The 14,166-nt window shown below is 45.7% G+C and overlaps 1 protein-coding gene across 1 annotated transcript; it reads left to right on the top strand.

The window, feature by feature from the left end:
* Window positions 1-979: 979 nt before the first annotated feature.
* On the top strand, window positions 980-5,000 carry NPPA (natriuretic peptide A). Its single transcript, XM_044278322.1, has 3 exons — window positions 980-1,219; window positions 2,851-3,174; window positions 4,499-5,000. Exons 1-3 carry the CDS (start codon window positions 1,103-1,105, stop codon window positions 4,535-4,537), a joined length of 480 nt encoding a protein of 159 aa, XP_044134257.1. The 5' UTR covers window positions 980-1,102; the 3' UTR covers window positions 4,538-5,000.
* The last annotated feature ends 9,166 nt before the right edge of the window (window positions 5,001-14,166 follow it).

Raw genomic sequence — 14,166 nt, forward strand, 5'->3', positions numbered from 1 at the left:
AATCTCATCTAATTACTCAGCATACAATTGTTTATAGACCCACTGGACCACCTATCTACCCAGCTGCAACTGTTCACTTTATTGTAAAGTTATGTTATATGGTTGAAAATAAATGTCTTTATTAAAGGTGTACAACACACTGATAAAGCTGTGCAACTACGACACAACACAAATTGTACAGTTTTCATGCTTTTAAGTACTTCTGTGATTCCAACATATACAGCGTTGCTATTTTTGCTTCGCTAATAATTTTTTTTTAAAACAAACATTATGCAGCCCATAGACCTCTATTATGACGGAATGAATAACGGAATGCCTGTATAGGCATTCCGTTATGTATTACGTCATAGAATTGCCTTTTTACCAGTAAATGAATCGCAAATTTCATAAGCAGAAATTCGCTCATCTTTATTTAATACTATACAAAATGCAGCGCGTGTAAATGTCCGATTTGGAGGGTTCTCTATCACCAACTAATGATCATAGCGGTACTGTACCCTCATTATAAACTTGGTATCTTTTTGTTAAAAATGTTAGGTTTTGTCGGCATTTAGCTTCCCCTCCTTCATAACGGAACAGATCTGTGTATGGTCATCTGCTACTATAGCTGACAATATGTGATGCATGAAGACGTCCTGGTACGGAAATAATGCCATACATCTGGTAGAAGTTGGGTCACACCCCCATTCCACAGGCATATGCTCATCCCAAGTACTGGTCAAAAGGTTGCATTCTCTAATTTTTCCATGAGACACATAGAAAGAATTCAGGTATAAAGAGAGGTGAGAAGCCTCTTATGGTAGGAATGTCAGGATGCCAACAGCCAAGGGGTCAAGTGGGCAAGTTGGCTCTTCGGAGGGCTCGCTGCAATGGCAAGGGAAGGATAACTTTAAAAGGGAATCTTCTACTGGCCTGAAAACAGCCTCTTTATCTTTCGGAAGTGATAGAATGTGGATGAGTTCATGCCTGGGACAGACTCTTGTCAGCCTGGCACATATATAACCAGTCAGTGTTGTGGTTGTCGGACAGTACACAAGACAAACATACAGATAGACAGGGGACGAAGGGACCAGCTACTGGATCAGAGAACACAACAGTCGCCATGGGAGCCTCAATTGTGGAATACTTTACTTGCCTTCTGCTTCTTCTGGCATTGACCAAGGTCCATGGAGGTCCAGTCTACAGCTCCATGATATCATCAGACCTGTCCGATCTAAAGGTAAGACAGGCAAAGACAAAAATATGTTAGAATGCAGAAGCCTATTTACAGATGTAGAAGAGCTGAATGGGTCAAGGAAGTAGATCCTCGGCTTTTCATTGGGCACAATGTAAGATGGTTCACCTATTTGGTGCAAGGAGACTGATGCACGAGCTCTATGATTATATAGAGATATAGCTGTGCTGAGTTTGCCATTTGGTACAACTCATCGCCATGACCCAATGTTTTATTTGAAGACAGTAGACAATGATTTAACTGGATGACATGGGCAGAGTCCATACTAGACTTGTAGCTCATGTCCAAAGTCTTCATGCTAATTGTTCCTGCAAACCAGTGTATATCATTGCTCAGCAGTGCAACTATGGGGGTTTAGAAGTTGCAGCTGCACCCAAGTACTGGTGTCTGGCAGTCTGGGTGTGCCCCCTTACTACATAATAGGACATTGTTGCTATTGATTAGCATGCTATGGTTTGGGGTCCCTTCATAGAAACCATGATGGTGGTCCTGCAACTGGAACCCCCTCCAATAGATAAGAAGAGAGACACTACAATGATCCTTCCTCTTGACTGTTGGCATATAGGCATCACACAAACCCCTACTGATATCAGTATGTGCTCTATAATGCTTCAGTTGCTTGAGTTATATCTATTACTAGAAATACCGCCTTTAAGAGTAAGGGGCAACACTGCAAGTAGAGCCGGGCAGTGCACCAGCCTGTCTGCTCTACTGCCAACGTTCAGGGAACTAGTCATTCCACTTGCAGATATGCATTTGAGACTGGCTAAAGACACAATTCCCTAGTACAGTATGAGTGCTCCCACACTTAATTTTTTGGGCATGTTTTTAATGAAATTCATGGATTTGCAAGCTTTTTTCGGGTGGCGGTTTTTGGTCATACAGTCATAAAAAAAATTTGCCTGTTTTTCCTATATGAAAGTCTAGGGGAAAAGAGCTTAGAGAGTCTTCGTTAAGTCTCTTTGCTGCTTTATAGTGAACCACAAATAGGGTGATGTTGCTTTTTTATACATTTATGAATGTGTTAGGAAGTAGTTTTAGGAACTCCTTAAAAGACAGAGGTTATGAAACACGTCAACGGTGTATTACTCTTCATTGAGGATGTTGATAACCCTAACTCTTCACTGTTTACCCCTTTGTGCGGATCTGTTTTGTGGACATGTCTATGAGGTAGTACTTGTACCTGTACATGCACAGATAGGCGCTGGGGACGGGCTCAGGAAGCCCTCTGTGTACTACATGGTTTTATGACGATTGTACAAAGCAATTTGTACCTGTTGTGTCACCCCCCATCTCTCTCATAGATTGTTAGCTAGGACCCTAGGGGTACGTACGGCCACGCGGTCAGGTTTCCTGATGCCGTTTTGGAAGCCAATACCAGAAGTGAATTTAAAATAAATAAATAAATGTATTTGTCCTTTATACTTTGTCATCTTTTATGATCCACTCCTGGTTTTGGCTTCCAAAACTGTATCAGGAAACCTGACCGTGTGGCCGTACCCTCATGCCCATGGTTTGAATTGTTGATACACTCGGTGCATATACCCTCTGATTGTAAAACACTGCAGAACATATTGGCACCATATAAATAAAGCTTATTATATTCTTCGCTGTAGGGTCTCCTGGAACGCTTAGAAGATAAGATTCCCATAGAAGAACCAGAAGTCCCAGCACAAGACTTATTTATGGGAAACTACGATTCATCTGATTCCCTCCAGTCTTCAAATGCAGCTCCATCCTGGCCTGGAGAAGCCGCCCACCCGCCTGCAGACATGGGCTATAACAGAGGGCCCTGGGCCCAGGCTGATAGAATCTCTCCACTGAAGAATAAGCTGCGAGAGCTGTTGAACGCCCCCCGGAGCATGAGGCGGTCTTCAGACTGCTTCGGGTCTCGGATTGACAGAATCGGGGCTCAGAGTGGCATGGGATGCGGCCGTCGGGTAAGGATCAGGCGGTCCTTTAAAATATAATGTGTCATTTATAAAGGTTTAGTGCCCCCTCACCATGGCTCCAGTAACAGGTAGCAATGGAGGAAGGTAAAGCTCTAGGATAGGAGTTGATGGTGGGCTGTAATGAAAAGTTCTACAACTACTCACCATTTTGAAGATCTCTGCTTGCAGTTAGTAAAAGACTGATACATTTTACATGCACTGATACATTGCAGCAAACTATCAGGATAGCAGAGAGATTTGTGCTGCTGGTGTGTTTAGCTCACAGAGGATTGTAACAAATCCTCAGCTGTGAAAAGTATTACAGGTACACGTTTCTAGCTTCTGTATGTAAAGAAGACATACAAGTTCACTGACAGTAAGTAGAGATTTTGACCTGCTTTCCCTACTGACACCGTCATAGTAGCTATTTGCGGTCACTACTAGGGAGTGCTCACTGCATACAGATTATGGGCTCAAGCACACGGCTGTACTTTTTTGTCCGCATCTTTTGCAGGTCGGATGTGGACCTATTTACTTTAATGGGGCTTAAAAAAATGCAGACAGCACACCCATGTGCTGTCCGCATACGTATGTCTGTTCTGCTGCCCCCAAAAAATATATAGAACGTGTCCTATTCTTGGCCATTTTACGAACAAGGATAATACAAGTTCTATAGAGGCCAGGACGTTCTGTACCTGCAAAATGTGGAACTCACACAGGCGGGATCCATGCTTTGCGGACTGCAAACACAGCAACGGCCATGTGCATGAGCCCTTATTCTTTTAAATTCAATGTCTGTGCAAATCCATATGCAGTGGGCTCCCCCTAGTGGTGACTGCACTCGGCCAGAATTTTACCAGTCAGAAAATCAGAGCTACACATGCAGATATATTATGCAAAATCCAAAAGGATGACTCTACAGCTGCTGTGAAACTACAACTCCCAGCATGCCATGCCAGCTTGAGAACTACTGATTACTGTCCTAATATAGGACAGGTAGAAATCTTTACTGATGCCTTGGGGCTCCTTACAGAGCACACACAGTATCTGCTGTACATTGAGCACAATATTCTGTGGATAGACCTGTTTCTATAGAGGCCTCCAAACACGTACAACAATCAATACCCTTCATTACTCTTGTATTTCTCTCTGCTAGGATGAAATCAATAACCTTAGAAAAACACATAGGATAGAAAGTAACCCCCTTCTTTCGGGCCTCCTTCCCCGCTTTCCTGCCCCGAGGCATCCTCGCCTCCCATTGTTTACCAGGCGCAAGTCTCTGCATCATGTAGGAACATACTGTAACGCCATCCTCTTCTTCTTCTTTTCATAGTTTTCAAGAGAAAGTGAAGCACAACAAGTACAGAACTAAAAGATGATCAGCGCCAACGTCAGGAGCCCGGTTCATCATTCTAAAAGGGACAGTCACCCCAAAAATGAAAAAACAAACAAAAAACATGTCAAGTCATTCAAGATTGTAGTCCGTGGCTTCGTAGCTACAGCAGGAAAATGGACGATGATGAATACGGACACCTCTGGGGGTTGTGATCCAGCTTTTCTAGAGTCCTGAATTTCTCATCTGCCTAATTATGCAGACATATTGACTGAACTTGCTTGCAAAATTGTGCGAGTTTCACTGAACGCATCTGGAGCCAATCCGTCACGCTCGTGTGAAACGTCCGGTCTAGATATTCTGTTTGTACCTTGAAGATAACTGTTGGGCAATTGGATGAAACTACTGCAAACTAAATAAATAATTTAATTGCAACACTAGAAAATCTGTGTGCCTGAATTTCACTGCAGGTACATTGGCTGATGTCAGCCCTTGATTGGCACCAGAGTCCATCGAATTGAGTGCAGTTCTCCACTTCATCATATATCTTTCCCACAAGCGCGACGGATTGGCTCTGGATGCGTTCAGTGAAACTCACACCATTTTGCAAGCAAGTTCAGTCAGTTGTGTCTGCAATTGCGTTCAGTTTTTTCCGCGTGGGTGCAATGCGTTTTGATGCATTTTCACGCACGTGATAAAAAACTGAAGGTCTACAAACAACATCTCTTAGTAACCATCAGTGAAAAACGCATTGCATCCGCACTTGCATCCGTTTTTCATTGAAGCCCCATTCACTACTATGGGGCCAGGGCTGCGTGAAAAACACAGAATATAGAAGACACTGAATATAGAACCGATGCGTGAAAAAAAAAAAAAAAAACGCTCATGTACACAGACCCATTGAATTGAATGGGTCAGGATTCAGTGCGGTGCTATGTGTTCACGTCACGCATTGCACCCGCGCGGAAAACTTGCTTGTGTGAAAAGGGCCTAAATGTGTGTAACCTAGCAGACTTAGCCTTAAAGAGGTTGTTCACCCTCGGGAGCACTTCATGCAGACCCCTCAGTGGGGCTGGACCTGCAGACGGAATCGTACTTACGTGATCCCAGCAGTGGGTTCCGGTTCCTTCACTCCCCTCCACTGTAGATCACCAGTCTCCCTGCGTTCCGGTTTGACATGGGGGCTGCAGCAGTGACTGGTTGATGTGATGCATGGGGGACACGCCACCACTGCAGCCAGCCGGAAGTTGACGTGGGGAGCCCGTTGATCTGCAGTGGTGGTGGAATGAAGGAGCCGAAACCCTACATCGGTGGTCAGGAAAGTATGATTCCCTCCGCAGGTCTAGCCAAGTAGGGAGTCTGTCAGAAAGGCCCCACAGTAGAAAAACCCCTTTAAGGGTTTGCACAGGATTAGAAAAACATGGCTGCTTTCTTCCGGAAACAGTACCACACTTTTGATATTGGATCTCAGCTCCATTCACTCCTTTGGATCTAAGCTGCAATACCAAAAACAACCCATGGACAGATGTGGCACTACTTTTGGGGATGGGGGGGGACTGCTTACTTTAAAGGGGCAGTCTGACATTTTAAACAGACTTCTTTTAAATATTTCTTCAAAAACAGCGCCACTCAGGTCCATAGGCTCTATCTGGTATTGCAGCTCAGCCCATCATGTAAATGTGGCTGTGCTGGAATACAAGTACAGGCCACAGGCAAGAGCGATTCTGGAGAGAAAAGGCAAACCTGTGTCTTTATAAATCTTAGATAGTCCCTTTAAGGAACGTGGGAAAGATGGGTGACTATACCTGTAGGAGCCACAGTGGTCACAGGCAGAAATTATGGCAAATGTTAGAATCAGGAGTCTGGGAAAGCTGAGTGACAACCCCTGTGGGAGCAATAATAGTGCCATATAGGTGGTCACTGACATACCTAAAATAAAGTTATATTTACTGGAAATTTTTTGATTTTGGGGCAAATACCCTTCGACCATGATCCCTACTTGTCGCCACAGTGCACACAACACAACTTTCTCAATTATTTAAATCATATGCAAAAATCTATTTATTTTTCTACCTTGTATAAGAGTAGCCTGATCACCAGGGTCAATGAGCGGCTCCTGTGAGGAGAGGGTTAATGCCCAGGGCCCATTCACTTTGTATTTGTCTTGTATGAAATAAAGATCCATTTTTACAACCCTCACGGTGTCAGTTCTGCAGCCGTGGTCAATATCTCTGTACCCCGGATACATCCGTACATGAATGGAGAAGGTTAATGATCTCTCTTGTCTGTGTGACGCAACCAAGAGGGGGCATTTTGCAGGCTTCTTACAAGACGTCTCTGCTGTTCCTGGACAAGTGGTTGGAACTCTCATGGTCTTTGTTCTCGCCAGGTTCATGTGGTATTGAGGAAAGTAACATCAGTCATTCTATTGATGTGTGGGTGGAAGAAGCTTAGCAGGTAAACGGCACAAGACTCAAGACCTTGAGCAGATCCTCAAGGAAATGGCAAAGGGTCAGGGAGAGTTACAATGACGTGCTGGCTAGCTACAATATGTTCAAATTATAAAGTGCAATCATTGAACGAGAAAAGATCTGCACATTTCTAAGATTCATTTTCAAGATCCCTGTTTGCTGTCAGTTACCTAGTTGGTAAGGTTCAAACAAAGACAGATCAGTGAAGTCCTACCTATAATCCTAACAGGATTCCTTAACAAATAAAGCTACTGTATGCGGCAGAAGTCAATTATCTCCTAATAGGGTGGTTTCATACCATTTATTTTTTTTAAAGCATTTTTTTGTGCTTGCTTTTTTTCACTAGCAAAAACGATGTAACAGATGTTACATGTCGGCCAACAAGAAATTATAAAATATCCTAAAAAAAACCTTATTTTTTTAGTTGCATTTAAAGACCTTTTTTGGGGGCATATTTCGTCTCTCTTGGTAACCAAATTGTATACAATATGCAATGTGTGGCCTCTTTTGGTGCATCCCATGATACTTTGCCTTGGCAGCTGCTGCCTGGCACTGGTTGCTCACCAAGTCTTTCTCAGCTCCTCTTTACCCAGCAGTTCACTGTTTAGTACAGAACTGTACATTTTGCACAAACTGACATTTATTCACACTGACCCTCGTTTCCCATCTCTCCGCCATAAGCGTCCAGCCTCCTCAATATTAGATTTCCTCCTCTCTGTTGCTTACTTTGGAGAGTTTAGTATTATCTGAAAATTTTGGAATTCTATGTTGTAGAGGCCCTTTTACACAGGTCGACAGTGGGGCAATTATTGGGAAGCAGTTCTCCTAGGAATGCTTGTTCCCGATAAGTGCCCTGTGTGTATATGGCACCAGTCATCTGATGAAACATGCCTAGCAACAGACATTTATCGGGAGTGAATGGTTCCTCCAGCCATCTACAAGGTCATAAGTAAACCTATTACTAAGAAGAGAGCACAATACTGACCCCCGGTGCCACCCCACAGGCCACTGGGACCCAATCTGATGCACTACTATTAATAATCACCATCTATTTCCTATTACTGAGCCATTTGTTAACAACCTTCCACCCATTTTGCAGTCCTGGCATTCTCATTTTATACACCTACCTTTTAATGTTACTGGACGGATTATGTACATTAGTTACAATGTCGTCCTTTAAAATGATCTGCCCCTCTCCTGACCTGTCAGTTTTAGGCTACTTTCACACTGGCGTTTTGGCTTTCCATTTGTGAGATCCGTTTAGGGCTCACACTAGCGGTCCAAAACGGATCAGTTTTGCCCTGAATGCATTATGAATAGAAAAGGATCCGCTCAGAATGCATCAGTTTGCCTCCGATCAGTCTCCATTCCGCTTTGGAGACGGACACCATAACGCTGCCTGCAGCGTTTTGGTGTCCGTCTGATGAAACAGAGCCAAACGGATCCGTCCTGGCACACAATGCAAGTCAATGGGGACGGATCCGTTTTCACTGACATAATAGAAAACGGATCCGTCCTCCATTGACTTACATTGTGTGCCAGCACTGATCCGTTTGGCTCCGTTTCATCAGACGGACACCAAAACGCTGCAGGCAGCGTTTTGGTGTCAGTCTCCAAAGCGGAATGGGGACGGATCCTTTTTTCACTGACACAATAGAAAACGGATCCGTCCTCCATTGACTTTTAATAGTGTTCAAGACAGATCTGTCTTGGCTATGTTAAAGATAATACAAACGGATCCGTTCTGAACGGACGCAGACGTTTATATTATCTGCACGTATCCGATTATGACGGATTCGCACAAAACGAGAGTGTGAAAGTAGCCGCAGTAACTACTTGAATTCCCCATGTAATAACAATTCTGGAGCATCTAATCCTATAACTATGTTGTGACATTCCTCTATTACTCCTGCTAGAAGTTTATGAATGAATTGCTAGCTGTCTGCAATAAAAGTCCAACCAAATGTTACCAGTGGGGGATGTGTCCCTGCAGTTTGACACTTTCCAATCAGTGCTGCCAGTGAAAGACTACGCAGGGACACACCCCAAACTGGCAACACCCAGCTGTACCCTTACTGCAGACTGCTAGTAATTCATTCCAAAACTTTGCCCGGGAATAATATAGGAGTAGATGCTCCAGAATGGTTATTACATGGGGAATGCAAGTAGTTACTAAGAAATACGTACTCAGGACAAGGGATAGGGCCTCTCTTTAAGGGCTCAAGCACATAAACGTATTCTCTTTCAGTTTTTTTTGTGGACCGTATGCGGAACCATTAATTTCAATAGGTCCGCAAAATAAACGGAGAATACTCAGTGTGCATTCCGTTTCCGTATTTCCGTTCCACAAAAGAATAGAACATGTCCTATTATTGTCCGCATTATGGACAAGGAAAAAACTGTTCTATTAGGGGCCAGCTGTTCCATAAAATACGGAATGCACACGGACGTCATCTGTATTTTTTGTGGCTGTGTGTTTTGCGGACTGCAAAATACATGCGGTCGCGTGCATGAGCCCTGAGGATAAATCTTACAGTTGCACATAAGGTACCTTACTTGAGACACATGAAGCATATCCACACCTTGTAACTTTCTTTTTTTTTATGAAATATAATACTGAAATGAAATCACAAATTAAATATAACAAAAATAAATCTAAACACAACTGAATATACAATGATGAGAACACTTACAATGGAAGAAGACGATTAGTGCAAACGAATAATTAGTGGTATATTACTATACGGTTACACTAGGAGAGAGAAGCACAACGTCCGGACAGTCTGCCGCCGCCGCCTGCAAGAAACCCTTCATACAGCAGAGTGTGTGATATCCGTCTCCTGTCAGCTCCTCTCTGCGATGGCTACGTTGGGACGACCGCACGGCTTCTGAAGAAAGCACAGCGCAGTTTACAGGTGCTTACCTAGTACCACTGCCATTTCATTCCCGCAACTGGTAACCCCACAGTGGACAGAGCCTGTACTGTAAAGTCTCTACTGAGACACGCTATTACTTTTTGGGATATATTTTCCAATGGATGACGAGTTCAGCTCTGCTACATCCATACATCCATCCATACATATAGTCTATGCATGAATCCAGTTATTAAAACCTCATGATACGGCAGCGAGCATCACATAAGACAGTTATCCAAGGATGTGAGTGAATCATGTGATCTCACTTAAGAATAAAAAAAATGCTAAGATTAAAAAAAATATAATAATTATTGGGATCCTCTATCAGGATCTGTTCATGAAAAAAATGATGGTTTTGCAGGCAAGTTCAATCAGTTATGTCTGCGATTGCGTCCAGTGTTTCAGTTTTTTCTGCGCGGGTACAATCAGTGAAAAATGCATTGTATCCGGATATCTTCCGTTGTTCACGCAAGCCCCATTCATTTCTATGGAGCCAGGGCCAAATGAAAAACGCACAGTATAGAATATGCTGCGATTTTTCTTGAAGGCAGAGATGATGCGTGCAAAAAAAAAAAAGCGTTCATCACACGCAATACAAGTTCACCAGAGATTCCCCTTCCCTGATGATACAGAGGAGTGCTCTGCAACCAGTGACCCTGCAGTGTACGCTGGAGGGCCACAGGTTACAGACCACTACTATAGATAAACATGGACGGCAATCTTACAGCAGGTTCACCACCATCACATTACTTCCCCTGGGTGCTCATCCTGGGTTATGTTATGTCTTATACTACAGTCACAACCAAAGCTGCATTTACATCTCCAGCTGGTTTCCTCTAAGGCCTGATTCACATGACTGTGCTCGGTCTGGAAAACCTGGCCCATGAGTTGGCTGCATTGACTCGCGGCTCCCATGTCCTGAACTGATAGCGTCATAGGGTTTTACAATAGTCAATTCCTATCGGATTGTGGGTCTATTGTACTGTACTCATATCATCATGTGAGCACAGTACAATAGGAAGTGACTGTATCATAAATCTCTATGATGCAGTCAGTTTGGGTCAGTGGAGCCGCGGGCGGTCCGGGAGATGCGGTTGACACGTGGGCCATATTTTCTGAGCCGAGCGCGGTCGTATGTATCAGGCCTTAATGCTCAGGGTAATGAGCTTCACATTTCCATGCTGGGTCGGGGTCTGTTCACAGCTTGCTTTGTGGATGAGCCACCAAAATGCAGTGATTTAATAGCTCATTTCAATTCTTTGGGAGGTGTCTAGGTAATTCTGAATGCAGCTTTGTATGTGACTGGAGTAAAAGACGTGATGATCAAAAGTCCAAAGCCTCTCACTATATCTATAATCGAGTGAAACTGAGTTCAATAATCGAGTTACACTTTAAAGGTTTAAAGGAACACTCTGGGTAAAAGTGATGTGCTGTGTAATGCCTGGTGCCGCACCTGTGAGGCCGAAGCATAGAACCATCATTCAAAGGGCACCAAACAGAGAAGCCACTCTGCCCCCCGCGGGCTGCACTAGGCATAATACCATGTCTTAGTTTTGCTACGAGTGTTCCTTTAATTAACTCTTCTCATGCCACAGAGCATACACAGGTTTAGGCGACATAGAAGGATCCCAGGCTTTGCAGCAGTCGACACGGTCATGACTTTAACGGTTAATGTTTCTACATTACTGGTTGAAACACACAAAATTACATTACGAAAAAAAAGACCATTTCCTTAGCAGCATGGAAAAAGAAGACGCCTGCCTAACGCTTGGGGCGGCTCAAAGTCAGGATGACTGATTCCGTGACATTTTAACAAAAATAAATGTTCTGACATTGAAAAGAAATGAAGCATTGGTCCAAAATATTACTGGCATATCCATCATTCCAGTAACGCTGGCAATCGCCGTGCCCTGAAGACACGCGTTTCATGTCAAAGGAATTATCATGCACAGACCTTATAGAGAAAGTCAGCCCACTCCTCAGTTTTATGTGGAATTTTCCCCAGATCTCACACCACCCAAAGGTTTACTTACCTGTGGCCTTATTAACTGGAAGAGTCCTAAGTGAAGACATGACTCCTCTCTGACTGAGGCTCTGCAGGGTCCCATAGGGTCTGCAGGCCTCTCCCTGACTTTTTATAGAATGAGTAGAGTCGGGTCTGACAACTTGGTTCCCACACAATGTCACAAGAAAGCCTGCTGGAATGTAAGTGGAACATGCAGGTTGGGATGAATCCTAGGATCAGCAGGAGTACAACTAAATGGAATGTCTTACAGATTAAAGTGGGTTTTCATGCTCCACCTATTGATGGCTTATCCACAGGAAAGGTCATCAATATCAGATCAGTGGGGGTCCGACACCCGGCACCATCACCAATCAGCTGTTTGCTACAACCTCTGGCACGGGAAGCACAGCTCGGTCCAAGTGAATAGGAGTCGAGCCACAGTAACCCAGCACGGCCACTATATGGGAGCAGAGCCGCAGTAACCCCGCACAGCCACTATATGGGAGCTGAGCAGCAGTAACCCGGCACAGCCACTATATGGGAGCTGAGCTGCAGTAGCCCGGCACAGCCACTATATGGGAGCAGTGCTGCAGTAACCCCGCACAGCCACTATATGGGAGCAGTGCTGCAGTAACCCCGCACAGCCACTATATGGGAGCAGTGCTGCAGTAACCCAGCACAGCCACTATATGGGAGCAGTGCTGCAGTAACCCCGGCACAGCCACTATATGGGAGCAGAGCTGCAGTAACCCCGGCACAGCCACTATATGGGAGCAGAGCCGCAGTAACCCCGCACAGCCACTATATGGGAGCTGAGCAGCAGTAACCCGGCACAGCCACTATATGGGAGCAGTGCTGCAGTAACCCCGGCACAGCCACTATATGGGAGCAGAGCTGCAGTAACCCCGGCACAGCCACTATATGGGAGCAGTGCTGCAGTAACCCGGCACAGCCACTATATGGGAGCTGAGCTGCAGTAGCCCGGCACAGCCACTATATGGGAGCAGTGCTGCAGTAACCCAGCACAGCCACTATATGGGAGCAGTGCTGCAGTAACCCCGGCACAGCCACTATATGGGAGCAGAGCTGCAGTAACCCCGGCACAGCCACTATATGGGAGCAGAGCTGCAGTAACCCCGGCACAGCCACTATATGGGAGCAGTGCTGCAGTAACCCGGCACAGCCACTATATGGGAGCAGAGCTGCAGTAACCCCGGCACAGCCACTATATGGGAGCAGAGCTGCAGTAACCCCGGCACAGCCACTATATGGGAGCAGAGCTGCAGTAACCCCGGCACAGCCACTATATGGGAGCAGTGCTGCAGTAACCCGGCACAGCCACTATATGGGAGCTGAGCTGCAGTAGCCCGGCACAGCCACTATATGGGAGCAGTGCTGCAGTAACCCAGCACAGCCACTTTATGGGAGCAGTGCTGCAGTAACCCCGCACAGCCACTATATGGGAGCAGTGCTGCAGTAACCCCGCACAGCCACTATATGGGAGCAGTGCTGCAGTAACCCAGCACAGCCACTATATGGGAGCAGTGCTGCAGTAACCCCGGCACAGCCACTATATGGGAGCAGAGCTGCAGTAACCCCGGCACAGCCACTATATGGGAGCAGAGCTGCAGTAACCCCGGCACAGCCACTATATGGGAGCAGTGCTGCAGTAACCCGGCACAGCCACTATATGGGAGCAGAGCTGCAGTAACCCCGGCACAGCCACTATATGGGAGCAGAGCTGCAGTAACCCCGGCACAGCCACTATATGGGAGCAGAGCTGCAGTAACCCCGGCACAGCCACTATATGGGAGCAGTGCTGCAGTAACCCGGCACAGCCACTATATGGGAGCTGAGCTGCAGTAGCCCGGCACAGCCACTATATGGGAGCAGTGCTGCAGTAACCCAGCACAGCCACTTTATGGGAGCAGTGCTGCAGTAACCCCGCACAGCCACTATATGGGAGCAGTGCTGCAGTAACCCCGCACAGCCACTATATGGGAGCAGTGCTGCAGTAACCCCGCACAGCCACTATATGGGAGCAGTGCTGCAGTAACCCCGCACAGCCACTATATGGGAGCAGTGCTGCAGTAGCCCGGCACAGCCACTATATGGGAGCAGTGCTGCAGTAACCCCGGCACAGCCTCTATATGGGAGCTGAGCTGCAGTAGCCCGCCACAGCCACTATATGGGAGCAGTGCTGCAGTAACCCCGGCACAGCCACTATATGGGAGCAGAGCTGCAGTAACCCCGGCACAGCCACTATATGGGAGCAGT

This window comes from Bufo gargarizans, chromosome 2, assembly GCF_014858855.1.
Source record: "Bufo gargarizans isolate SCDJY-AF-19 chromosome 2, ASM1485885v1, whole genome shotgun sequence".
Taxonomy (NCBI): Eukaryota; Metazoa; Chordata; class Amphibia; order Anura; family Bufonidae; genus Bufo; species Bufo gargarizans.

Coding starts and splice junctions, on each gene's coding strand:
- NPPA (XM_044278322.1), top strand. CDS start 1,103: ATGGGAGCCTCAATTGTGGAATACTTTACTTGCCTTCTGCTTCTTCTG. Junction 1,220..2,850: donor CAGACCTGTCCGATCTAAAG/GTAAGACAGGCA, acceptor TCTTCGCTGTAG/GGTCTCCTGGAACGCTTAGA. Junction 3,175..4,498: donor GCATGGGATGCGGCCGTCGG/GTAAGGATCAGG, acceptor TTCTTTTCATAG/TTTTCAAGAGAAAGTGAAGC.